Source organism: Oncorhynchus kisutch, linkage group LG13 (assembly GCF_002021735.2).
Source record: "Oncorhynchus kisutch isolate 150728-3 linkage group LG13, Okis_V2, whole genome shotgun sequence".
NCBI lineage: Eukaryota > Metazoa > Chordata > Actinopteri > Salmoniformes > Salmonidae > Oncorhynchus > Oncorhynchus kisutch.
Window position 1 is genome coordinate 4,397,312 of NC_034186.2, and position 27,322 is coordinate 4,424,633.

Consider the following 27,322-nt stretch of genomic DNA (forward strand, 5'->3'; position numbering starts at 1 on the left):
TCTACTGGACATACTGACATGACGTCCTGTTCTCTTCCTACTGTGAGTAGTGACTACGGGACATACTGACAGCCGTCCTGTTCTCTTACAACTGTGAGTAGTGTCTACTGGACATACTGACATAACGTCCTGTTCTCTTCCTACTGTGAGTAGTGACTACGGGACATACTGACAGCCGTCCTGTTCTCTTACAACTGTGAGTAGTGTCTACTGGGTATACTGACAGCCGTCCTGTTCTCTTCTAACTGTGAGTAGTGTCTACTGGACATACTGACATGACGTCCTGTTCTCTTCCTACTGTGAGTAGTGTCTACTGGACATACTGACATGACGTCCTGTTCTCTTCCTACTGTGAGTAGTGTCTACTGGACATACTGACATGACGTCCTGTTCTCTGCCAACTGTGAGTAGTGACTACTGGGTATACTGACAGCCGTCCTGTTCTCTTCCTACTGTGAGTAGTGACTACTGGACATACTGACAGCCGTCCTGTTCTCTTCCTACTGTGAGTAGTGTCTACTGGACATACTGACAGCTGTCCTGTTCTCTTCCTACTGTGAGTAGTGACTACTGGACATACTGACAGCCGTCCTGTTCTCTTCCTACTGTGAGTAGTGTCTACTGGACATACTGACAGCTGTCCTGTTCTCTTCCTACTGTGAGTAGTGTCTACTGGACATACTGACAGCTGTCCTGTTCTCTTCCTACTGTGAGTAGTGACTACTGGACATACTGACATGACCTCCTGTTCTCTTCCTACTGTGAGTAGTGACTACTGGACATACTGACATGACGTCCTGTTCTCTGCCAACTGTGAGTAGTGACTACTGGACATACTGACATGACGTCCTGTTCTTTGCCAACTGTGAGTAGTGACTACTGGGTATACTGACAGCTGTCCTGTTCTCTGCCAACTGTGAGTAGTGACTACTGGGTATACTGACATGACGTCCTGTTCTCTGCCAACTGTGAGTAGTGACTACTGGGTATACTGACAGCTGTCCTGTTCTCTTCCTACTGTGAGTAGTGACTACTGGGTATACTGACAGCTGTCCTGTTCTCTGTCAACTGTGAGTAGTGACTACTGGGTATACTGACAGCTGTCCTGTTCTCTTCCTACTGTGAGTAGTGTCTACTGGACATACTGACAGCTGTCCTGTTCTCTTCCTACTGTGAGTAGTGACTACTGGACATACTGACATGACCTCCTGTTCTCTTCCTACTGTGAGTAGTGACTACTGGACATACTGACATGACCTCCTGTTCTCTTCCTACTGTGAGTAGTGACTACTGGACATACTGACATGACGTCCTGTTCTCTGCCAACTGTGAGTAGTGACTACTGGGTATACTGACAGCTGTCCTGTTCTCTTCTATCTGTGAGTGAAACATATAGCAGGGTAATAGCATAGTAAATACACAATTCAACTGATAACCAACTTGAAAAAAAAAAAAAAAAACACAAAAAAGGCCCTCTCAGTCATCATTCTGTTTCCCTGTTGTGTGGACTGGACCCACTAATGGACCCACTAATGGACCCACTAATGGACCCACTAATGGACCCACTAATGGACCCACTAATGGACCCACTAATGGACCCACTAATGGACCCACTAATGGACCCACTAATGGACCCACTACGATGACTAATGTTTTGCTCGATACAAAACAAACAGCCCATACATTTACGATTCATTTACGATTCATTTACGATTCATTTACGATTCATTTACGATTCATTCACGTACAGTAGCTGCAACACTGATGTATACATCCATCGTGTACACAATGAGTGCTGTTGAACGGAAAACAAACAGGGACTAAAGACTAAAATAATTCAACTTCACATGAGATTAACTAAAAAAGAAGCAATTGAAGAGAACCTGAGCGCCATGTAATTTGCCGGATTCAATCTGGTTATTATACAGAAAATGTCTACAATGAAATATCAGTAGTATATTTCTATAGAAATGGATCATCCTATACTATCACTCGATAATATGTTTATAAAAAGGCGTACGGTATGTGAAAACTCATATTCATTGTCTTTAAGTGCATATACGTGCATATACGTGCATATACGCGCATATACGCGCATATACGTGCATATACGCGCATATACGTGCATATACGTGCATATACGTGCATATACGTGCATATACGCTCATATCGATCTCCGACAATTGTTTTGTTGTTTTTTTGACTCAGCACTTTGGATGTGAAATGATACAATGACTAGGAGGTCAAAGTGCAGGACTGTCAGCTTTAATATGAGGATATTTTCATCCATTTCGGGCTGAAATGTTTAGAAATTACAGCACTTTTTTGTTGTTGTTCATAGTCCCTCCGTTTTAGGGGACCAAAAGTATTGGGATAAATTAACTTTATGATTTCAACTCCAAAGTGCTGGAGTACAGAGCTAAAACAACAACAACAACAACAGAAGCAAACAAAATGTCCACTGTACCAATAGTTTTGCAGCTCACTGTATATTAGCCTACTGTGTACATAAATAGATGACGATTAGCTAGACAAAAACAGCCACGTGATGAAGACAGAGTCACAAAATAGAACCCTAGTCCCTATGTAGGTGCACTACTTCTAACAAGAGCCCTGGTCAAAAGTAGTGCACTACACAGGGAATATGTAATCATTTGGGACATGATGAAGTAGATCCAAAGCAACTGAGGGACTGCAGATATACTGTTTGACCAGAGGATATGTAGAAATCCTTGTTCAGAAACCTTGTTTCTTGTCTTATCCACTACAAACAGCTTGTTTTCATTTTCCCCTCATTCTATTCACTATGTAAAGGGATCGGGATCATTCTGTCCACGCACCCATCTGTTTCCCATCTCCCAGGTTTGAAGTATAATTAATTTCCAATATGTTCACAATCTCTCAAGCTTCTAAAATGTTGTATTGTGAGTGAAATCGGGTTGAAAATAGCTCAGGTACAACACTTCAAAATCTATGTACGTGATGTTGATGGTTTAATTCAAGTAACATGTAGCTGCTATACTATAGCACATAGAAGATGGGGGGGGGGGGGGGTTAGCACTATTCACAACTGACCACAGTAAGAAGGGGTAGGGGGTAGAGGTCATAGGTCATGTTATCAAAACTTTAGTGAAACTCACTGTAACTACTTTAGAAATATAAATGTATTTGTAAATAAATACACGCAGAAATAAATAATCATGTTGTTAAATATTTAAATATATCCCATATTAATACAAAGAATAATCATTAGACTTTAGAAATGAATCAAGGATCAATTTGGGAGGACGTAGCTACTGTAGGTACCTTTATAGCTACCATAGATACCTTCATAGTTACCGTAGATGCCTTCATAGTTACTGTAGTTACCGTCAGAGCTACTGTAGATACCTTCATAGTTACCGTAGATGCCTTCATAGTTACTGTAGATGCCTTCATATTTACTGTAGTTACCGTCAGAGCTACTGTAGATACCTTCATAGTTACCGCAGATGCCTTCATAGTTACTGTAGATACCTTCATAGTTACTGTAGATACCTTCATAGTTACTGTAGATACCTTCATAGTTACTGTAGTTACCTTCAGAGCTACTGTAGATACCTTCATAGTTACTGTAGATACCTTCATAGTTATTGTAGATACCTTCAGAGCTACTGTAGATACTTTAATAGAGTTACTGTAAATACCTTCATAGCTACTGTAGATGCCTTCATAGTTACTGTAAATACCTTCATATTTACTGTAGATACCTTCAAAACTACTGTAAATACCTTCATAGCTACTGTAGATACCATCATAGCTACTGTAGATACCTTCATACATTCATAGTTACTGTAGATACCTTCATAGCTACTGTAGATACCTTCATAGCTACTGTAGATACCTTCATAGCTACTTAAAATACCTACAAAGTTACTGTAGATACCTTCATAGCTACTGTAGATACCTTCAGAGCTACTGTAGATACCTTCAGAGCTACTGTAGATACCTTCAGAGCTACTGTAGATACCTTCATAGCTACTGTAGATACCTTCAGAGCTACTGTAGATACCTTCATAGTTACTGTAGATTCCTTCACAGCTACTTTGGGAAGTGGTTTTATCAGAACACCAGCGTGAACATGTGATCACTTGATCAATGCCAACCCTTCTCTCTTGTAGCCCAGCTGTAGGTGCATCCTCCCATGGCACCCTATTCCTTTTATAGCGCACTACTATTGACGAGAGCCCATAGGGTCCTGATCAAAAGTAGTGCACTATGTAGGGAATAGGGTGCCACGTGGGATGTAAAGTGTGTGTGTTGACATCTCAGGACATATGAAGGAGGAACATGGAGATTACATTATGTCAAGATTCAGAAGGAGTTACTCTGTCCTGCCCAACAGAGCTGAGATGATATGGAAAGAGAATAGGGACAAAAAGAGTTACTCTGTCCTGCCCAACAGAGCTGAGATGATATGGAAAGAGAATAGGGACAAAAAGAGTTACTCTGTCCTGCCCAACAGAGCTGAGATGGTATGGAGAGAGAATAGGGACAGAAGGAGTTACTCTGTCCTGCCCAACAGAGCCTAGCTGGTATGGAAAGAGAATAGGGACAGAAAGAGTTTCTCTGTCCTGCCCAACAGAGCTGAGATGGTATGGAGAGAGAATAGGGACAGAAGGAGTTACTCTGTCCTGCCCAACAGAGCCTAGCTGGTATGGAAAGAGAATAGGGACAGAAAGAGTTTCTCTGTCCTGCCCAACAGAGCTGAGATGATATGGAGAGAGAATAGGGACAGAAGGAGTTACTCTGTCCTGCCCAACAGAGCTGAGATGATATGGAGAGAGAATAGGGACAGAAGGAGTTACTCTGTCCTGCCCAACAGAGCCTAGCTGGTATGGAAAGAGAATAGGGACAAAAATAGTTTCTCTGTCCTGCCCAACAGAGCTGAGATGATATGGAGAGAGAATAGGGACAGAAAGAGTTTCTCTGTCCTGCCCAACAGAGCTGAGATGATATGGAGAGAGAATAGGGACAGAAGAGTTACATTAAACTGAACAACTGTCAATTGTAATTTTTTTCTGCCTTATATATTTGAGCAGAACTGCCGAAACCCTAGTTTGGTGAAAATGTGTTTACTATGAATACGAACCTGTTGTTGTTGTTGTTGTTGTTTTTTAACATTGTATGAGTAACAATAAGAGCAGCAATATAACCAAGACCCCATATCTGGAGTCAACAGTAGTCTTATTTCCATGGTAATACTTCCATCTCTGTTTCTCGTCCCCTTAAGGTAAGCTGAGGTGCAGTAATGTAGTGATGTAAACAGCGTCGTTTCAGACAGAATCATTTCCTGTCAACACTCCTGATTTTATTTTATTTTTCTCGAAGGAAATAAATGTGTGTTGTGTAATAAGCTCGACGTGTTGCTGCTGACTACCATACAGAATACATCACAATGTAAGTCGATAAAATAAGGAACTGGTAGATATCTACCCATTACTCTGTTCCACCAGCTCCGAAAGGGAAGGACGAGGTTCAGGAAGCATCCCATATGGTACCCTATTCCCTATATAGTGCACTAGTTTTGACCCAAATGGTACCCTATTCCCTATATAGTGCACTAGTTTTGACCCAAATGGTACCCTATTCCCTATATAGTGCACTAGTTTTGACCCAAATGGCACCCTATTCCCCATATAGTGCACTAGTTTTGACCCATATGGTACCCTATTCCCTATATAGTGCACTATTTGTGACCTAAATGGCACCCTATTCCCTATATAGTGCACTATTTGTGACCCAAATGGCACCCTATTCCCTTTATAATGCACTAGTTTTGACCCAAATGGCACCCTATATAATGCACTAGTTGTGACCCAAATGGCACCCTATTCCCTATATAGTGCACTAGTTTTGACCTAAAATGGCACCCTATTCCCTATATAGTGCACTAGTTTTGACCCAAATGGCACCCTATTCCCTATATAGTGCACTATTATTTTTAAATCCCAAATGGCACCCTATTCCATATATAGCGCACTAGTTTTGACCAGAGACCTATGGTTTATTCATACTGTAGCTATGACCAGCCCTATGGGTCCTGGTCAAACGTAGCACACTATATAGGGAATAGGGTGCCATTTGGGCCAAAACTAGTGCGCTATTTAGGGAATAGGGTGAGATTTGGGATTTTTGTTTTAAATAGTGCACTATATAGGGAATAGGGTGCCATTTGGGCCAAAACTAGTGCACTATATAGGGAATAGAGTGCCATTTGGGTCACACACTTGGAGAGGGGTTAACCAGATGATAAATCCTACACAGACAGACAGCAGTACAGGCCTGACAGACACACAACGATGATGGAGGCCTCAGATACACAGGTGGTCAGCTTGTGATAAAGTGAGCGTGTGCAGAAGGAAGAAGAGCAGGTTACTAGTGTAGGATGGAAGGCGGGGTGGTGGGATAAGCATAGGAGTAATCAGGGATTTATATACAGGTTAGTCTCTTTGCGTTCTGATGTTTTCTATCTTCTTTATAAGACGTGTTGTTGTTCGATTGTTTGTTTCACATCCTTCCTCTCCTTCTGGAGAGCTTTGATCTGGTGGAGACAAAAAAGGGAAAGAGAGAATATATTGTATATTGATTCAAAATTACCAACCATTCGGGTTTTCTTCATATATACAGCATCGAAACATACTGCATAATAACATACAGTAAATAATGGTAAGGTTACTTGCGTAACCCCGGTTCTCTGATAATATGAGAGGGATATATCACATGCGGGGGGGGGGGGGGGGGGGGGGGTTCGCTAAGAACCGCCTACTCTTGGAAGTACCAATCAAAAAATGTTTGTTTGAGACAGACAGGTAGAGTGGCGAATGAGGTGAGACCCTCACTTCCATTAAAAGGAGCCACCCTCCCACCCTCATGGTTATTCTCAAGCATGCTTCTCTTCCTCAAGCTCTTGCAAGCATGGGGAATGCGGTGATACGTCTCACTCAGATTATCAGAGAACTGGGATTACGCAAGTTCTCTTTCAAATACTCTTGTTAAGATGTATCATGTAGGGATATGGCAAACACCCTGATCGCAATAAATATTCTCTCCGAAGCCAGGGAAGTCCCAATGTAGCAACCCTCAGAGGAGTAAGCACCAAGAAGGTGCAAAGACAACCCCCCCCCCCCCTCATAACTAAGTGAGGGACAGCCCAGTACAAAGCTCCAGTCTCAGCATAATTTTACATGTCCCATGAGGTCACCTCCTGTGTAGTAGGAGGGTCCTTCCTAAGATAAATACAATGGTTTTATCATTTTTTCTTTGTACTCCCTGACGAAGGCCGTGCAGCAGAAACACGTCTGAGGTTTAAAAAACAACAACTTTGTTTCCATTGAACATGCCCTAATAAATAAAGGCATTTAAATGAATTATATGAAGAGTGCCTTGGTCCTCCTTTCCTTTTTTGATCCCCCATGAATCGTCAGGATACAGTCGAAAAGAGAAAGTCCAACTCGACTAGCCCAATGAGCGAAGAGTATGACAGCTTTGCACACACTGAACAACAACAGGGATGTCCTTCTAGGGCAAAAGCAACAGGGTAAAAAAAAACATTCTCCAAGGTGCGTCAATGGGAAAAAAGTTGACCCGGGATAAAAAAAACGAGGTTAGGTAATTAACCTGAAAAACACTGGTAGAGCACAGTCCACCGATACGCTAGGGACCAAGGGGTGGTAGTAAAAGTGAAAGAAGGTGGAATATGACGTCTATGCGTTTTTTTCAGCGGCTAAAATCGAGGAGGTCCACTTTCATTCTTTGTCAGTTAAACTGGATGAGCTCAGCCAAAGGGCTCCTTCTTGCTCATGGTATGACCACAGCCTTGGATGGCACTACGGGAGGCCTGTAATCAGGTCTGTAATCATACAGATCTCCACCCAAGCATCTGGGTCTAGGGTGTCTGAGTCCAGCCGCTTCCTCCACTCCTCCAGTAACTCACCCTTGAAAACCAACTATAAAGAGGTCACGTTGAAGTGAGGCCTTTCCAGGGCCTCATTCACTTTCCAAGTGAGGCCTAATGAGGCCTTTCCAGGGAGTGAAGAGCTGGTAATGTCACAAGGAGCTAGGGGCTGAGGTGGTGAGCCAGTGACGGTTCCACTGTGGGAGGGTTGCCTAACCCAGATTCCTCCATATTATGCATGTCCATGCAAGGGGGGACTCTTAGCAAAAATCCTGTGGTTAATGGGTTTATCCCGAGAGCTCGTAGATTCCCTGGTACTGCGGCAAACAGTTCCTTTATCAGGGCTGTGTGGGCTGGAGTCTCTTCCCGTCGTACAGGTCCCTTGACGGGTCTTGAGCCCCTACAGAAGATTACCATTCGATGTTGACTCTGGCCGTGGCTTACAGACATGATGGGAGCCCAAACTTCACTGGAAGAGGGGCAGCGCCAATGCTCTTAGGGCCGTCAGATCTGTGGGCTTGAGAGGGTCGGGAGCAAACACAGTGCAGGAGTTGGGGAATGACGAACCATCTCAAGGATTTCCGTGAGATTGATCCCGTCGTCATCCCCTAACTCACCTTCACCACTACGTCCTCAGACATTGAGGGAAGGGAGTGGAGGCTAGTGGGGGGTTATCTAGCTAGCAGCTACCTCGTGGTGAAGGTATGCTGTGGCTAGCTCAAGGAAACCGCCTTCAGAAAAAGGCACAGATGGCGCCGTGAAGGCAGAGAGGGTTGGTTTACAAAACAGGTGAACGTATGTAAACTATACTTTTTTTTTTAAAGAAGGGAGCTAGCAAAGCTACCATCTTGCAGGTAGGGTATGCTGTGAGGTTAGCTTGCCTTTCAGCAAGCTAGCCAACTTAGCCTTGCAGCGTGGGCTAACTGAGTCTCAATAACTAGCAGCAACGCTAGCTACCAACGGAGACTGAGAAGTAGAAAAAGGAATTTATACTAAAAAAATGAAATATTCCGGTTAATACTGAACCTCTTAATTAACTCTGAAAGCTCGTCAGAAATATCCTTCACAGTTCGCTTTTGAGCAGGCAACGGGTATCCAGTCGATATGAGGAGAGCTAGAGTAGTGACACTCTTTGGGTGAGGAAGAGAAGCTAGAATAACCAGAGGGAGGGAGAGTGGCTTCTTTTATGGAAGTGAGTGTCTCACCTCATTCGCCACTCTACCTGTCTGTCGCCAACAGATGTTTTTGGATTGGTACTTCCGAGACTAGGCGGTCTTTAGCGAAAGCCCACAATGTAATACATTGAAACACGTATTTGAAAGAAAACTCCTTTAAAGTTATAATTCAACTGGGATATAAAGTTTTACAATTAGATTTTTAGTTATTACACTCTTTTCCAGAGCAACTTAAAGATGAACACATATGATCACTTCGATCACTATCATTGTAATTAAAGCGTTCAAAATAGTCGCTATGAGCAAAACCAATGTTAGAAAGAGTGAAGGTGGTGGATGAGGTGAGTTTCCCTGTAAAGCCCTTGGAGTACCTTAGTTGGTAGAAATGTGAAATACAAAATGAAATACACTAAGGTTGTATTTCAATTTGTATCATCCCATGTTACCTGATGGATCCAGCCAGGAGAGGGTTAAAAGCATAGAGCCAGTCGTGCATCTCCTTGTCGTTGCTGGCTTGGAGCAGTATACCGCGGTGCTCTGTACACACAGCAAACGTGTTTGGAGTCTGTTGGGGAAACACGGAGAGGTACAGTAATGTTAAAACCAGCTAGCTGACCAGAGCAGCTTACTATTGAGGGTAGGTAGGAAGAGAGAGGTAGGAAGAGAGAGGTAGGAAGAAAGAGAGAGGAAGGAAGAGAGAGGTAGGAAGAGAGAGGTAGGAAGAGAGAGGTAGGAAGAGAGAGGTAGGAAGAGAGAGGTAGGAAGAGAGAGGTAGGAAGAGAGAGGTAGGAAGAGAGAGGTAGGAAGAGAGAGGTAGGAAGAGAGAGGTAGGAAGAGAGAGGTAGGAAGAGAGAGGAAGGAAGAGAGAGGAAGGAAGAGAGAGGTAGGAAGAGAGAGGAAGGAAGAGAGAGGTAGGAAGAGAGAGGAAGGAAGAGAGAGGTAGGAAGAGAGAGGAAGGAAGAGAGAGGTAGGAAGAGAGAGGTAGGAAGAGAGAGGTAGGAAGAGGGAGGTAGGAAGAGGGAGGTAGGAAGAGAGAGGAAGGAAGAGAGAGGAAGGAAGAGAGAGGAAGGAAGAGAGAGGAAGGAAGAGAGAGGAAGGAAGAGAGAGGAAGGAAGAGAGAGGTAGGAAGAGAGAGGTAGGAAGAGAGAGGTAGGAAGAGAGAGGTAGGAAGAGAGAGGTAGGAAGAGGGAGGTAGGAAGAGAGAGGAGGAAAAACATGACATCCTCTATGAGTCTTTTCAAATGCAGTACATATAAACTCAAGCAAAAAATAAATAAACGTCCTCTCACTGTTATTTTCAGCAAACTTAACAGGTGTGTTAGATATACAGGTGTGCTAGATATACAGGTGTGTTAGATATACAGGTGTGTTAGATATACAGGTGTGTTAATTTTCAGCAAACTTAACATGTGTAAATATTTGTATGAGCATAAGATTCAACAACTGAGACATAAACTGAACAAGTTCCACAGACATGTGACTAACAGAAATGGAAAAATGTGTCCCTGAACAAAGGGGGGGGGGGGGTCAAAACCAAAAGTAAGTCAGTATCTGGTGTGGCCACCAGCTGCATTAAGTACTGCAGTGCATCTCCTCCTCATGGACTGCACCAGATTTGCCAGTTATTGCTGTGAGATGGTACCCCACTCTTCCACCAAGGCACCTGCAAGTTCCCCGGCATTCCTGAAGGGAATGGCCCTAGCTCTCACCCTCCGATCCAACAGGTCCCTGGCATGCTCAATGGGATTGAGATCTGGGCCCTTCGCTGGCCATGGCAGAACACTGACATTCCTGTCTTGCTAGAAATCACGCAGAGAACAAGCAGTATGGCTGGTGGAATTGTCGTGCTGGAGGGTCATGTCAGGATGAGCCTGCAGGAAGGGTACCACATGAGGAGGATGTCTTCCCTGTAACGCACAGCGTTGAGAATGCCTGCAATTACAAGAAGCTCAGTCCAATGATGTTGTGACACACCGCCCCAGACCATGACGAACCCTCCACCTCCAAATCGTTCCCGCTCCAGAATACAGGCCTTGGTATAACGCCCATTCCTTCCACAATAAATTCATTCAATGATAAATGTGAATCCAACCATCACCCCTGGTGAGACAAAACCGAAGAGCACTTTTTGCAAGTCCTGTCTGGTCCAGCGACGGTGGGTTTGTGCCCAGAGGCGACGTTGTTGCTGGTGATGTCTGGTGAGGACCTGCCTTACAACAGGCCAACAAGTCCTCAGTCCAGCCTCTCTCAGCCTATTGTGGTCAGTCTGAGCACTGATGGAGGGATTGTGTGTTCCTGGTGCAACTTGGGCAGTTGTTGTTGCCATCCTGTACCTATCCTGCAGGTGTAATGTTCGGATGTACCGATCCTGTGCAGGTGTTGTTACATATGGTCTTCCACTGCGAGGACGATCAGCTGTCCTCAAGCCTCCTTGCTGCGTGCCTAAGGCACATCCACGCAGATGTGCAGGGACCCTTCTTCTTTTGGTGTTTTCACCAAAAGTCAGTAGAAAGGTCTCTTTAGTGTCCTAAGTTTTCATAACTGACCTTAATTGCCTACCGTCTGTAAGCTGTTAGTGTCTTAACGACCGTTCCACAGGTGCATGTTCATAAAAACAAACATGAGAAACAGTGTTTAAACCCTTTACAATGAAGATCTGTGAAGTTTGGAATTTTTACTAATTATCTTTGAAAGACAGGGTCCTGAAAAAGGGACGTTTATTTTTTTGCTGAGTTTAGTTATATATTGGCACCCTTGTTTCTTTTAAAATAAGTTGAAATTGTAAAAAATATTAGAATAATTGTACTCCACAGATTTTTATTGTATTTTCAACATTACAGAACCAATTTTATTTTTGTAAATTTAATTTGACCATTTTAATTTACAATGACTGGAGCTAGTACTTGGTTGCACAGCCTTTGGCCAAGATAACTGCAGGTATGTCACGGTTGTTGTAAGATACGGACCAAGGCACAGCGTTTGTTGAGTTCCACATATTTATTTAAAGTGAAACTTCTTCAACCAAAACAATAAACAAGCAACACACCGTGACTACCTGGTGCAACAAGCACCAACACAAACAATATCCCACAAACACAGTTGGGAGAAATGGCTACCTAAATATGATCCCTAATTAAACCAGCTACTACCAACTACCAGCTGCCTCTAATTGGGAACCATACAAAACACCAACATAGAAATATTGAACTAGAACACCCCCTAGTCATCTGCTACACCATAGAGAACCAAGGACTCTCTATGTTCAGGGCGTGACAAGGTAAGCGTTTCTTGTACCATCAATGAGCTTCCTGCACCTTTCTACTGGCAATTTGCCTAACTTTTCAGCAGCAAATTGCACCAATTATTCAATGTTTAAGGGGGTGCTCTCAACCAACTGCTGTTTTCAGCTCTTGCCATAGATTACGGATGTGATTCATATCTCAACTCTTCGTTGGCCAATCCAGAACGGCCTTTCTTCTTTTACCAGGGGGCTGCTTTTATGTGTGTTTAGGTTTGTTGTCCTGCTGGAAAATCCACAAACTTCAACAAACACACAGTGTCTGGACATTGGACTCCAAAACACCTTAATAATCGACTGATTTCATGATGTCTTGCACACGTTCAAGGTCCCCCAGGACCAGAGCCTAAATCCGTGGGGAAATGTTTTGTGGACTAATGAAACAAAATTAGAGAGTTTTGGCAATACAGATCAGTGCTATGTTTACAGACAACCAAATGAAGCATTCAATGAAAAGAACACACTACCTACACTCAAACATGGCCTTGCTGTCTCTGGTACTGAGGGCCTTTCGAAATGTGCAAGTCGTTACAAAATCTGCAGATTATCAGGTGTTTTGGAGTCCAATGTTTAAACCAGTGTCCAAAAACTAAGTCTTCATTGGGTCTTCCAGCAGGAAAGCAACTCCAAACACCCATAAGGCAACACAGAGGTTCAAGAAGAGATGTTGGACTGTACTGGATTGGCCAGTTAAGAGTCCATACTTGAATCACATCAAAAACGTATGGTGAGATCTGAAAACAGCAGTTGATGGAGGGCGCTCCTCAAACATTGTGTTGTAAAAGGTGTTAGGTTATGGTGTGTAAAAGTGAGTAACTGTGTCATGTCAAGGTTTGTAAAGGTGCCTGATTAAGATGTGTGAAGGTGTCAGCTAAAGGTATCAGGTAACGGGGTGTAAAGATGTGTAAAGGTGTCAGCTAAAGGTATCAGGTAATGGGGTGTAAAGATGTCAGCTAAAGGTATCAGGTAATGGGGTGTAAAGGTGTGTAAAGGTATCAGGTAACAGGGTGTAAAGGTGTGTAAAGGTGTCAGCTAAAGGTATCAGGTAACGGGGTGTAAAGATGTGTAAAGGTGTCAGCTAAAGGTATCAGGTAACGGGGTGTAAAGGTGTCAGCTAAAGGTATCAGGTAATGGGGTGTAAAGGTGTCAGCTAAAGGTATCAGGTAACGGGGTGTAAAGGTGTCAGCTAAAGGTATCAGGTAATGGGGTGTAAAGGTGTCAGCTAAAGGTATCAGGTAACGGGGTGTAAAGATGTGTAAAGGTGTCAGCTAAAGGTATCAGGTAACGGGGTGTAAAGATGTGTAAAGGTATCAGGTAACGGGGTGTAAAGGTGTGTGAAGGTGTCAGCTAAAGGTATCAGGTAACGGGGTGTAAAGGTGTGTGAAGGTGTCAGCTAAAGGTATCAGGTAACGGGGTGTAAAGGTGTGTGAAGGTGTCAGCTAAAGGTATCAGGTAACGGGGTGTAAAGATGTGTGAAGGTGTCAGCTAAAGGTATCAGGTAACGGGGTGTAAAGATGTGTAAAGGTGCCAGGTAAAGGTGTATCGACAGGTAAAAAGGTACCAACCTTGAGCATGGCCTGCTGGTCCTCGCTGTACTTGACATGGGCAGAGGAGAGGTTGAGGATGGCTCTCTCCACGCTGTCTCTCTCTGTATTGTAGATATAGACGTACGGACGTCTCACCACCACATAGCGCCTCACCCAGCCGTTGGTATGAGGCTCCAGGAAATGCAGGTAGCCCTTCTTTGATACAATGGGGCTGGTGGAAAGATCAAGATTGTTACTACACTTGTTCACTTTTCACACTACCACGCCGACCTGAACTAGCCTTTGCTGGCTCTGATATTTTATTTGACACATTGTTGTTTTCAAGATGCGAGCAGCAACTATATGGTGGATTGGTAACAAGGCCAGCTCAGTAGAGCTTGACACATTTTGGTTCAGTAGTGTGAAAAGCACTTTGAGGTAAATTCCACCTAGTCTTCTAAGCCATAAATCAATCAATCAATCTCTGAAGCCCCCTCACCTGACCCGGATCTCTTGGATGTCTGGTACAAAACGGCGCGTCCTGGGTTTAACCTCCGGGGCGGCAACCCCACCAGGGGACTTCTTTACCTCTCCATCCCGCTGTGAGCAGTCAGGGTTGGGGCTGGCACAGCAGGAGCGAAGCTTGGTGGCTCTGGTTGGAGAGAAGGAGGAAGAAAAGGTTTCCATGTGGGGATAGACCATAGAGATAGTTAGAGAACCCATCTTAGATATAACCCGTTGTCACGACTTCTGCCGAAGTCATTGCCTCTCCTTGTTTCGGGCGGTGCTCGGCGTTCCACGTCACCGGTCTTCTAGCCATCATTTATCCATTTTTCATTTTCCATTGGTTTTGTCTTGTCTTCCCACACACCTGTTTTCAATCCCATTCATTACCTGTTGTGTATTTAACCCTCTGTTTCCCCTCATGTCTTTGTCAGAGATTGTTTTATTGTCAGTGTTGTTTAGTTGGTGCGCGACGGGTCCTCGTACCCATGTTTGTTCATGTCTGTACTTTTAGTGTTATGGAGCATCTTCTGTGGACATTTATTAAAAGACTCCATTTACACTCCATTTCGACTCTCCTGCGCCTGACTTCCCTGCCACCTATTCACACGGCGCTGTCGCCCATTTTAGCATGGATTTTAGCATTGAGCGATTCCACCCGTTTTAGCATGGATATTGGCATTGAGCGATTCCACCCGTTTTAGCATGGATATTAGCATTGAGCGATTCCACACGTTTTAGCATGGATATTAGCATTGAGCGATTCCACACGTTTTAGCATGGATATTAGCATTGAGCGATTCCACACGTTTTAAGTGGTCAACTGGGTGGGGATTCATATGGGATTGGGAGTAATCAGCCAATGATCAGAGCATTGCCTTCTTTAAATTAGGCGCAGTAGTTTGTAAATGTCTTTAAGGTATTTCACCGCCATCTAGTGGCCATAATACATTAATGGCACATAGGATTTGGTTCAGGACTCCAGCACTGCAGGTGTCAAGAAATCACCAATATTAGCTTTACACTTTTTATAAACACAAAATAATAAGGAAATGCACTACTTTAAAATGGAGATGGCCTCAATGGCGGAGCATCGCATTAGTGCAAACCAAAACTGTTCTCAGGGCAGGTCTGCCGGTTTTGACTTGCAGAAGTCACTTTTCGTAGCAGGTTAGGAGAACTAACTCAGCAGGTTAGGAGAACTAACTCAGCAGGTTAGGAGAACTAACTCAGCAGGTTAGGAGAACTAACTCAGCAGGTTAGGAGAACTAACACAGCAGGTTAGGAGAACTAACTCAGCAGGTTAGGAGAACTAACTCAGCAGGTTAGGAGAACTAACTCAGCAGGTTAGGAGAACTAACTCAGCAGGTTAGGAGAACTAACGCAGCAGGTTAAGAGAACTAACGCAGAAGGTTAGGAGAACTCACTCAGCAGGTTAGGAGAACTAACGTAGCAGGTTAGGAGAACTAACGTAGCAGGTTAGGAGAACTAACGTAGCAGGTTAGGAGAACTAACTCAGCAGGTTAGGAGAACTAACTCAGCAGGTTAGGAAAAGGGTTAGCTAAAACGCAAAAATATCTAGCTACAACCAGGCCTTTCCTGAGAACAGTCTTGGTTTCCACAAATGCGATGCTGCTTCAATGGCACTGCTCATGCTGTCGCAGGTGCCATAATGGCACAGATACAGAGATGAGTCATCAAACTATCTCTATGGAATAGACAGCCTGACATACAATGTAAGTAGTGTCTATTAACCACGTACACTCCCAACAGTGAGTGAAATACATAACAGGTACCAGTAGGTGTCAGTGATGGTCGGTTTAAATGGGGAGGAGGGGCTCATAACAGGTACCAGTAGGTGTCAGTGATGGTCGGTTTAAATGGGGAGGAGGGGCTCATAACAGGTACCAGTAGGTGTCAGTGATGGTCGGTTTAAATGGGGAGGAGGGGCTCATAACAGGTACCAGTAGGTGTCAGTGATGGCCGGATTAAATGGGGAGGAGGGGCTCATAACAGGTACCAGTAGGTGTCAGTGATGGTCGGTTTAAATGGGGAGGAGGGGCTCATAACAGGTACCAGTAGGTGTCAGTGATGGCCGGTTTAAATGGGGAGGAGGGGCTCATAACAGGTACCAGTAGGTGTCAGTGATGGTCGGTTTAAATGGGGAGGAGGGGCTCATAACAGGTACCAGTAGGTGTCAGTGATGGTCGGTTTAAATGGGGAGGAGGGGCTCATAACAGGTACCAGTAGGTGTCAGTGATGGTCGGTTTAAATGGGGAGGAGGGGCTCATAACAGGTACCAGTAGGTGTCAGTGATGGTCGGTTTAAATGGGGAGGAGGGGCTCATAACAGGTACCAGTAGGTGTCAGTGATGGCCGGTTTAAATGGGGAGGAGGGGCTCATAACAGGTACCAGTAGGTGTCAGTGATGGTCGGTTTAAATGGGGAGGAGGGGCTCATAACAGGTACCAGTAGGTGTCAGTGATGGCCGGTTTAAATGGGGAGGAGGGGCTCATAACAGGTACCAGTAGGTGTCAGTGATGGTCGGTTTAAATGGGGAGGGGCTCATAGCAGGTACCAGTAGGTGTCAGTGATGGCCGGTTTAAATGGGGAGGAGGGGCTCATAACAGGTACCAGTAGGTGTCAGTGATGGTCGGTTTAAATGGGGAGGAGGGGCTCATAACAGGTACCAGTAGGTGTCAGTGATGGCCGGTTTAAATGGGGAGGAGGGGCTCATGCCATAATCTCAGAAACCCATAAGTAAAATCTAATAATTGTGTCAGATGCTGGATTATGTTCTGGGAAGATGTTGGAGATAAGATATTAACCAGACTCTCCAAGTCTCTACCCCTCACTAAACAGAAACTCTCAGCAAAATCATGAGCCGAATGTTCCCTCCCCACCGGTAAAAAAACATCAGGATCTGACCAAATGATCAATGATTGGAAAATCTGCACACCGGGAACAAAGTTCCTCGTTCATCCTCGCATCCCAAAATCATCTCTATGTGATGTGAAACTATCCACAAGAAATGAGTCTTACCGCGGCAGCCCTGAGTCTGTTAGTGTCTGAGTCTGTTAGTGTCTGAGTCTGTTAGTGTCTGAGTCTGTTAGTGTCTGAGTCTGTCTGAGTCTGTTAGTGTCGTGTGATATTACTGACCTGAGTGTTTCAGTCTTGGGGTAGCATCCCTCCACCAATGACGGGCACGTTGAGGAGGGGGTGAGGGTGTTGAGGGCTGTGGCAGAGGTCGACTCCCTCAGCAGAGTCACTGACATTTCAGACAGCTGGAAACACACACACACACAAACACACACACACGTGAACACACAGCATGTCAAAATGCACACACACAAACACACACACACACGAACACAAACACACAGCATGTCAAAACACTGTCTGGAAAAAGTTCACTGAGACAAACGAAGACGTCATATCGCCACTCGTAGTTTCCTCACATCAAAGTAACTTCAAACCGGATACAGACATGGAAATCCATCGTAGTAAAGTGACACAGGAAGGAAGTCTACCATCATAGTAAAGTGACACAGGAAGGAAGTCTACCTTGCTTTCACTGGCGCTGACACACACGTGGCTGTACTCTCTGTTGAAGGAGTGGGCGAGCAGCCGTAGACACTGGTGTGTGATGGAGACAAATAAAGCTCTAAGTCTCAGAGCAAAACAAAAACAACCTCAGAATGGTTACCTAAGGAGAAGGCTTAAGTGAGCCACTGACCATATTTAAAAGGGACACTCAAGCATAGCCACAGGAAGTAGAGGGTGCTGGGGGGTGCTGCGGCTGATAAATTGAAATAATTTTGCCCCAAAATGTGTATATATATGAAGAAAAAAAACGTATTTACACCCAAAATTTAATTACTGCTGTCTGAACAGACATAAATTAAAATAATTCAAAATACCACACAAGAAAGCGTAATTTAGCTACAAAGGATAAATAGCATCGAAGTAGGTTTTACAATTGGGAAGGACACAATCTGGGCAGCACACACACCTAATACAGAACAGCTTGTTCCATTGTGGCCATAGATATAATCCAGAGAAGGAATTTGGAACTTCTAACCCTGGTACTGTTAAACTCATGGGTACACTAGCAATGGCTGCCAGTCCTGACTTGAATGGGAACAACCAGTCCTGACTCTTATGGGCACAGCCATCTATGGATTACATTTTTATGGTTGGTTATGTCAGTTTGCCTTTTTACAAATGTCAAAATAAAATCCCAAGAAAATCGTAGGTCTGGGAGGGGGTTTGGGTTTGGAAAGCCTACTGCTGAAAAGAGAAGCCTAATCTGACTGTGGAAGCTAGCCATTTTTTTCCCCCACAACAACTTCTGAGTGATTCTGAGCGAACAGCGCTGTTTTTCAAAGTAACTGGTCTTCAGCTATTGTTACAAAACACATCACTTCATTTTCATCACAGGCTGAGTCAGTATCACTGTTTACTCTGTAGCCTGTACTGTACATATACAATACCAGTCCAAACTTTGGACACACCTACTCATTCAAGGGTTTTTCTGCATGTTTAGCCACCTTTTGCCTTGATGACAGCTTTGCACACTCCTGGTAACTTTCGACAGGTTCTGTATATGATCCAACAGACCACCAGTCTGTCTAAGGGCTATTTGACCAAGAAGGGGAGAGATGGAGTGCTGCATCAGATGACCTGGCCTCCACAATCACCCAACCTCAACCCAATTGAGATGGTTTGGGATAAGTTAGACCGCAGAGTGAAGGAAAAGCAGCCAAAAAGTGCTCAGCATATGTGGGAACTCCTTGAAGACAGTTGGAAAAGTATTCTAGGTGAGCTGGTTGAGAGAATGCCAAGAGTGTGCAAAGTTTTCATCAAGGCAAAAGGTGGCTACTTTGAAGAATCTCAAATATTAAATATATTTGGATTTAATTAACACTTTTTTGGTTACTACATGATTCCATATATGTTATTTCATAGTTTTGATGTCTTCACTATTATTCTACAATATAGAAAATAGTCACAAAAAAAAAACACTTGAATGAGCAGGTGTGTCCAAACTTTTGACTGGTACTGTGTATATTTGTATTTATATATATATATATATATATATAGGCGTACAGAGGCCCATTATCAGCAACCATCACTCCTGTGTTCCAAAGGCACGTTGTGTTAGCTAATACAAGTTTATCATTTTAAAAGGCTAATTGATCATTAGAAAACTCTTTTGCAATTATGTTAGCACAGCTGAAAACTGTTGTTCTGATTAAAGAAGCAATAAAACTGTCCTTCTTTAGACTTAGTTGAGTATCTGGAGCATCAGCATTTGTGAGTTCGAATACAGGCTCAAAATGGCCAGAAACAAAGGACTTTCTTCTGAAACTCGTCAGTCTATTCTTGTTCTGACAAATGAAGGCTATTCCATGTGAGAAATGGCCAAGAAACTGAAGATCTCGTACAACTCTGTGTACTACTCCCTTCACAGAACAGCTTAAACTTGCTCTAACCAGAATAGAAAGAGGAGTGGGAGGCCCCGGTGCACAACTAAGAAAGAGGAAAAGTACATTAGTGTCTAGTTTGAGAAACAGACGCCTCACAAGTCCTCAACTGGCAGCTTCATTAAATAGTACCCGCAAAACACGAGTCTCAACGTCAACAGTGAAGAGGAGACTCCGGGTTGCTGGCCTTATAGGCAGAGTTCCTCTGTCCAGTGTCTGTGTTCTTTCGCCCAAATTTTTATTGGCCAGTCTGAGATATGGCTTTTTACTTTGCAACTCTGTCAGTGAGAGTGTCCATGATTGAGTCTTTGAATGAAGAGATTAAGATTAAACTGTCCAAATCATGTCCAATCAGTTGAATTTACCACAGGAGGACAACCAATCAAGTTGTAGAAACATATCAAGGAGGACCAATGGAAACAGGATGCACCTGAGTTCAGTTTGGAGTCTCATAACAAAGGGTCTGAATACTTATGTAAATACGCTATTTTGGTTTTTAATTTGTTATAAATCTGAAAACTTTTGAGTGTAGATTGATGAGGGGAAAAAAAAACTATGTAATTAACTTTATAATAAGACTGTAATCTGCATTTGGCCACTTATGTGGTATTGACAAATATTCTGCTAATTTCTTTTATCATGTAAATGATGTAGAAGTGCATGAAATGTGTTTATAAAATGTTTATAAAAATCCCCATGTGTGGAAATCCCCCCAAAAACGTGTCTGCTCAACTGTATGGCACTACACAAATGTGATTATAGATACAGGCAATGTAAGTCAAAACATCTTCTCCCGGTCCGTAAGTAAGAACGGGAATATTTTTAAAGTAACAAGGTAACAACTAAATTCGAATATGTTTTTTTTAAAGAAGAGACACTGACCTTAGCGACTAGCTCCCTCTGCCTCTCGTTGGGGGCGTCAGCTGTGGGGCTGAGACTGAGGTCCTGGGCGTGGCCCTCGGAAGGCTGAGGGGACTCACTCTGCTCCACAGACACACAGGATAGCAACTCTTCCTGACCCAGCAGCAGGGTGGACTCTAGCTTCTCCCTCAGGAGCAGGTAGTGTCTCGTCTTCTCCACCTGAATGAAACAGACAACCATAACTAAGTAAAAAAACTAACTAACTATAGCTAACCCTCAGGAGCAGGTAGTGTCTTGTCTTCCTCATGATGAACGGAACAGATAAACACCATAACTAATTAAGTAACTAAATAACTAACTAACCCTTTTCACCTAGAACACATTAAACTGGATGAACATATACCACAACAGTACAGTACATGAATGTACACATACAGTACATGGTTCAGAAGGAGCCTTCAACCATTCACCTGTTTATTAAACGAGAGTCTGTCGTCTACACTCTGGGGGGGGCAGTTTACCAGACCCAGCTTCTCCACTGAACATGCTTTTAAGTCTAGGACTAGGGCTTTTAAGTCTAGGACTAGGGCTTTTAAGTCTAGGACTAGGGCTTTTAAGTCTAGGACTAGGGCTTTTAAGTCTAGGACTAGGTTTGATCTGTGGCCAGAAATCTGTCCCTAGATGTAGTTCCACCCAGTCTAGTCTTATCAGTTGTGATGTCTCTAGGTGTAGGGCATAGGTGTAGTAGGGTGTAGTAGTGTATAGGTGTAGTAGGTTGTAGGTGTAGTAGTTGTAGTAGAGTGTAGTAGTGTATAGGTGTAGTAGGTTGTAGTAGGGTGTAATAGGCTATAGGTGTAGTAGGGTGTAGTAGCGTATAGGTGTAGTAGGGTATAGGTGTATTAGGGTGTATGTATAGTAGGGTGTAGTAGGGTATAGGTGTAGTAGGGTATAGTAGCGTATTGGTGTTGTAGTAGCGTATAGGTGTAGTAGGGTGTAGTAGGGTGTAGTAGGGTGTAGTAGCATATAGGTGTAGTAGGGTGTATGTATAGTAGGGTGTAGTAGCGTATAGGTGTAGTAGCGTATAGGTGTAGTAGGGTGTATGTATAGTAGGGTATAGGTGTAGTAGGGTGTAGTGGCGTATTGGTGTAGTAGGTTGTAGTTGTAGTAGCGTATAGGTGTAGTAGGGTGTAGTAGGGTGTAGTAGGGTGTAGTAGCATATAGGTGTAGTAGGGTGTATGTATAGTAGGGTGTATGTATAGTAGGGTATAGGTGTATGTGTGGGGTGTACGATGTAGGGTATAGATGTAGGATATAGGGTGTAAGGTGTAGGGTATAGGTGTAGTAGGGTGTAGTAGCATATAGGTGTAGTAAGGTGTATGTATAGTAGGGTGTAGTAGGGTATAGGTGTAGTAGCGTATAGGTGTAGTAGGGTGTATGTATAGTAGGGTGTAGTAGCGTATAGGTGTAGTAGCGTATAGGTATAGTAGGGTGTATGTATAGTAGGGTATAGGTGTAGTAGGGTGTAGTAGGGTATAGTAGCGTATTGGTGTAGTAGGTTGTAGTTGTAGTAGCGTATAGATGTAGTAGGGTGTAGTAGGGTGTAGTAGCATATAGGTGTAGTAGGGTGTAGTAGCGTATAGGTGTAGTAGGGTGTAGTAGCATATAGGTGTAGTAGAGTGTATGTATAGTAGGGTGTATGTATAGTAGGGTGTAGTAGCATATAGGTGTAGTAGGGTGTAGTAGCATATAGGTGTAGTAGGGTGTATATATAGTAGGGTGTATGTATAGTAGGGTGTATGTGTAGTAGGGTGTATGTGTAGTAGGGTGTATGTATAGTAGGGTATAGGTTTATATGTGGGGTGTACGATGTAGGGTATAGATGTAGGATATAGGGTGTAGGTTATAGGGTGTAGGTTATAGGGTGTAGAGTGTAGGGTGTAGGTTATAGGGTGTAGTACCACATACCTCCTGCAGGAGGCTGAGTTTCTCCAGTTCCCACTGGTGGTCCAGGATGAGGCTGTCACTGCGTGGCCTCCACCCAGCCAGGTTCTCCTCCCCTCGGACATACGCCACCGAGGTGTCCAGCACCCGCCGACGTCTCCTCTGCATTCCTGGGGGGTTGAAAAAGGTCAATGGTTAGAGGTCAGGGGTCAGACAAACAAAGCAGAAATAAGCTTTATCCATCTTTGTCTCAATTTTGTTTGGATTCTTTGCGTCTTATCTCCTTTGAAATTGTTTTGGAGAAAAAGGTCCCTCCAATTCAGACCTTCTCCTCCAATGCATTTTGAGAAAGAGGCAGGAAGACGAATTGCAGAAAGAGTTGTGGAAACACAGACAAAGGGGAAGCTCAACAGAGAAAGTGTCTCACCTGGGCTCCCATGATCCGCCAGGTGACACAAGCTGACCTCGTACACACCTGTCACTCGGTTACTGGACAGAGAAAGAAACCACAGACAAACAAAACCCTGGGTTCAACTCTGGGTTCAACTCTGGGTTCAACTCTGGGTTCAACTCTGGGTTCAACTCTGGGTTCAACCCTGGGTTCAACTCTGGGTTCAACTCTGGGTTCAACCCTGGGTTCAACTCTGGGTTCAACTCTGGGTTCAACCCTGGGTTCAACTCTGGGTTCAACTCTGGGTTCAACTCTGGGTTCAACTCTGGGTTCAACTCTGGGTTCAACTCTGGGTTAATTTCATGTCCATTGATTTAACAATCATCTTTCAGGAATGCAACCAAGGCAAAGGACTGTGGTGAGATAAACAGTAACAGACTTGATTTGATGGTTTATTTCATGGTAGTTGATTTAATAATAATCTTTCAGGATAAGAGATGATTAAGTCACCCCTCTGTTGTTGTCCTCAGGCTTCCGGTGCCAAACAGGTTTCGGATGGAGCGGGAGGTCGGGAGTTTAACGTCTCGAGAGTAGAACACCATGCAGAAATCTTTGGTTATGACTGTGGGCTGAGTGCAGTTCTCCATCTACAGAAAGGAAAAGGATCAGAAAAGCTCATTTCTCTCTCCGCCTCTTTAGGTCCTAACATCAGATACAGTAGGGGTCATTTTGGATACAGTACTGTAAGTTCAAATCAAATCAAGTTGTGTTAGTCACATGCACTGAATAAGCTTACTTACGAGCCCCTAACTAACAATGCAGTTTAAAAAAAACATGGATAAGAATAAGAAATAAAAGTAACATGTAATTAAAGAGCAGCTACATGGTGGGGGGGGGGGGGGGGGGGGGGGGGTACCGGTATAGAGCTAATGCGCAGGGGCACTGGTTAGTTGAGGTAATATGTACATGTAGGTAGAGTTATGCATAGATGATAACAACAGAGAGCTAGCAGCGGTGTAAAAGAGGGGCAGGGCGGGGGTTAATGAAAATAGTTCTGGGTAGCCATTTGATTAGATGTTCAGGAGTCCGGTACCGTTTGCCGTGCGGAAGCAGAGAGAACAGTCTATGACTAGGGCGCTCTCATGCATGTTCCAGTGTTAGGCCTAAGTGCAGGGATCATTTCTCATACATTAAGTGCTCCTAAAATTACTGCTGAGAGGTGAGCAGTCAGTAAGCAGAGACAGTCAGGTAGCAGAGACTCCTGAGAGGTGAGCAGTCAGTAAGCAGAGACCCCTGAGAGGTGAGCAGTCAGTAAGCAGAGACTCTGAGAGGTGAGCAGTCAGTAAGCAGAGACTCCTGAGGGGTGAGCAGTCAGTAAGCAGAGACTCCTGAGAGGTGAGCAGTCAGTAAGCAGAGACTCCTGAGAGGTGAGCAGGTAGGAAGCAGAGACTCTGAGAGGTGAGCAGTCAGGAAGCAGAGACTCCTGAGAGGTGAGCAGTCAGTAAGCAGAGACAGTCAGTAAGCAGAGACAGTCAGGAAGCAGAGACTCCTGAGAGGTGAGCAGTCAGTAAGCAGAGACCCCTGAGAGGTGAGCAGTCAGTAAGCAGAGACTCCTGAGAGGTGAGCAGTCAGTAAGCAGAGACCCCTGAGAGGTGAGCAGTCAGTAAGCAGAGACTCCTGAGAGGTGAGCAGTCAGTAAGCAGAGAACCCTGAGAGGTGAGCAGTCAGTAAGCAGAGACTCCTGAGAGGTGAGCAGTCAGGGAACATGGAGCAGAGACTCCTGTTAATGCAGTTGTAGTATCTCCAGCTAAATGTGATAAACAGTTTGACGTGGTGGCTGGGTAAAAAAAACTAAAATTACCCATGGTTGTGATTCCAGAGTTTTAAAATCCAAACACAACTGACAAAATCTGAACCTGTCCAGTTAGGAACCTGTCCAGTTAGGAACCTGTCCAGCTATGAACCTGTCCAGCTATGAACCTGTCCAGTTAAGAACCTGTCCAGTTAGGAACCTGTCCAGTTAAGATGAGTAGATTTCCTCAGATTGTTTCTGTGAAACTAGCTTTACAATTACCATTAGACACGTACAGTTACATAACTATGTAGGCCGACAAGGTCATTTATATAACACTATATACAACTATATACTGTATATAACTATATATATGTTACCTCTAGGTAGGCCGACAAGGTCATGTAGATCTTCTCTCCGTAAGGAGTGACCCGGTTCAGGAGGAGGGAGTTATGCATGGCACTGTCCCAGGCAGCCTCGAAGCGATAGAATGTCCTGATGGAGGGAGGAGAAGAGTTAACCATACAGAGAGAACAACTAAACAGAGAGCTCCTCAACCCTGGTCTGAACTAACATAGTGGTCTCTGGTCTCTGGTCTGTCTGTCTGTCTGTCTGTCTGTCTGTCTGTCTGTCTGTCTGTCTGTCTGTCTGTCTGTCTGTCTGTCTGTCTGTCTGTCTGTCTGTCTGTCTGTCTGTCTGTCTGTCTGTCTGTCTGTCATGAATACTACTAACATAGTGGTCTGTCTGTCTGTCTGTCATGAATACTACTAACATAGTGGTCTCTGGTCTGTCTGTCTGTCCGTCTGTCTGTCTGTCTGTCTCTCTGTCTCTCTGTCTGTCTGTCATGAATACTACTAACATAGTGGTCTGTGGTCTGTCTTTCTGTCTGTCTGTCTGTCATGAATACTACTAACATAGTGGTCTGTGGTCTGTCTGTCTGTCTGTCATGAATACTACTAACATAGTGGTATCTGGTCTGTCTGTCTGTCTGTCTGTCATGAATACTGCTGACATAGTGGTATGTCTGTCTGTCTGTCTGTCTGTCTGTCTGTCTGTCTGTCTGTCTGTCTGTCTGTCTGTCTGTCTGTCTGTCTGTCTGTCTGTCTGTCTGTCTGTCTGTCTGTCTGTCTGTCTGTCTGTCTGTCTGTCTGTCTGTCTGTCTGTCTGTCTGTCTGTCTGTCTGTCTGTCTGTCTGTCTGTCTGTCTGTCTGTCTGTCTGTCTGTCTGTCTGTCTGTCTGTCTGTCTGTCTGTCTGTCTGTCTGTCTGTCTGTCTGTCTGTCTGTCTGTCTGTCTGTCTGTCTGTCTGTCTGTCTGTCTGTCTGTCTGTCTGTCTGTCTACTAACAGACTAGAAAACCTACTCTAGTGGTTAGTATGCTAGTATGCTGCAAACTGAAAGCAAAGCAGGATGGGGGTCTTTCTGAATAGCCCTGTTGATTGTTGTGTTACAACGTTATTAGTCAAATAAAGGTTATTTCTACTGTAGGAGGAAGGTAAATATTTCAACGTTTTCTCAAGAACAGCTACAATCTATTGCTATCGGCAGACCAAGTTGTAGTTGCATTGCATGTAGGGACATTGTTTATCACTATGATAATATGAATAATGTTACCTACAGTACATGTGCATCTAAAATGCTCTTGAGAGAAGATAGCTTTTATTTATGAAGATTAAAATAACAACATTGATTTTCAAATATACACATTCAATAGACAAGACACATAGTTTGGGGGATGAAGTCAGTAAATAGCATGCAACAGGGAACCCGTCAGTTGTGGGTCGACCTTTAAAAAGAAAAACACCAAACCATAAAAGCACAAACGAATGAAAAGGTCATGAGAGATCGACAGACGGGAGGAGAGGAGGTGGACAGGACAGGACAGGTGGTGAGGAGAAATACCTATGGTCTATACCCAAGGAGATGCTTGGAGAAGGAATAGAAGAAAAGAACCAGGAAGAGAACCAGGAAGAGAACCAGGAAGAGAACCAGGAAGAGAACCAAAAGGTGAGTCAGGAAGAGAGTCTGATGTGGTTGTGAGAGTTGTTATGATCGAGAACGACAGGACAGTTGTGTTCTTCCTAGCCTGGTCCCAAATAGTTTTTGGGCCGTTTTTTCCAACTGGGACCAGGCTACATTGCCCATTCACTACTTGATGATTTGAACAGCAGAATGTACTGTACATATTAATAACTGTATCCTATCTGTTCTAGAATGTCTCACAATGGACAGATAGAACCACAGAGATACAATGTAATACATTTGCCTTTATTTTCATTCTGTAGATAGAGATACAAATTGTAACTATGGAATGCCGTTTGGGTCTTTGTGTGTCAAAAACAAATATATTTATGTCAAATAAGCTTATAATTTGATGCATCGAATAACAAAATAACACATTTTCGAATGTTGTGTG

General features: G+C 43.8%; 1 protein-coding gene across 8 annotated transcripts in view; it reads right to left on the bottom strand.

The window, feature by feature from the left end:
- Nucleotides 1-6,174: 6,174 nt before the first annotated feature.
- kif1aa (kinesin family member 1Aa) overlaps nucleotides 6,175-27,322 on the bottom strand; it is a 177,457-nt gene continuing 156,309 nt past the window's right edge. For all 8 annotated transcript variants that reach the window (XM_031838199.1, XM_031838198.1, XM_031838196.1 and 5 more), the window contains 11 exons: nucleotides 25,290-25,404; nucleotides 23,628-23,764; nucleotides 23,154-23,215; nucleotides 22,751-22,896; nucleotides 20,807-21,004; nucleotides 18,003-18,074; nucleotides 17,598-17,722; nucleotides 14,435-14,587; nucleotides 13,975-14,167; nucleotides 9,558-9,676; nucleotides 6,175-6,583 (listed from right to left, as the gene is read on the bottom strand). In XM_031838199.1, the coding sequence (XP_031694059.1) occupies nucleotides 6,550-6,583; nucleotides 9,558-9,676; nucleotides 13,975-14,167; nucleotides 14,435-14,587; nucleotides 17,598-17,722; nucleotides 18,003-18,074; nucleotides 20,807-21,004; nucleotides 22,751-22,896; nucleotides 23,154-23,215; nucleotides 23,628-23,764; nucleotides 25,290-25,404 (1,354 nt within the window). In that variant the 3' untranslated portion in view covers nucleotides 6,175-6,549. The remainder of the gene's footprint in view (nucleotides 6,584-9,557; nucleotides 9,677-13,974; nucleotides 14,168-14,434; nucleotides 14,588-17,597; nucleotides 17,723-18,002; nucleotides 18,075-20,806; nucleotides 21,005-22,750; nucleotides 22,897-23,153; nucleotides 23,216-23,627; nucleotides 23,765-25,289; nucleotides 25,405-27,322) is intronic.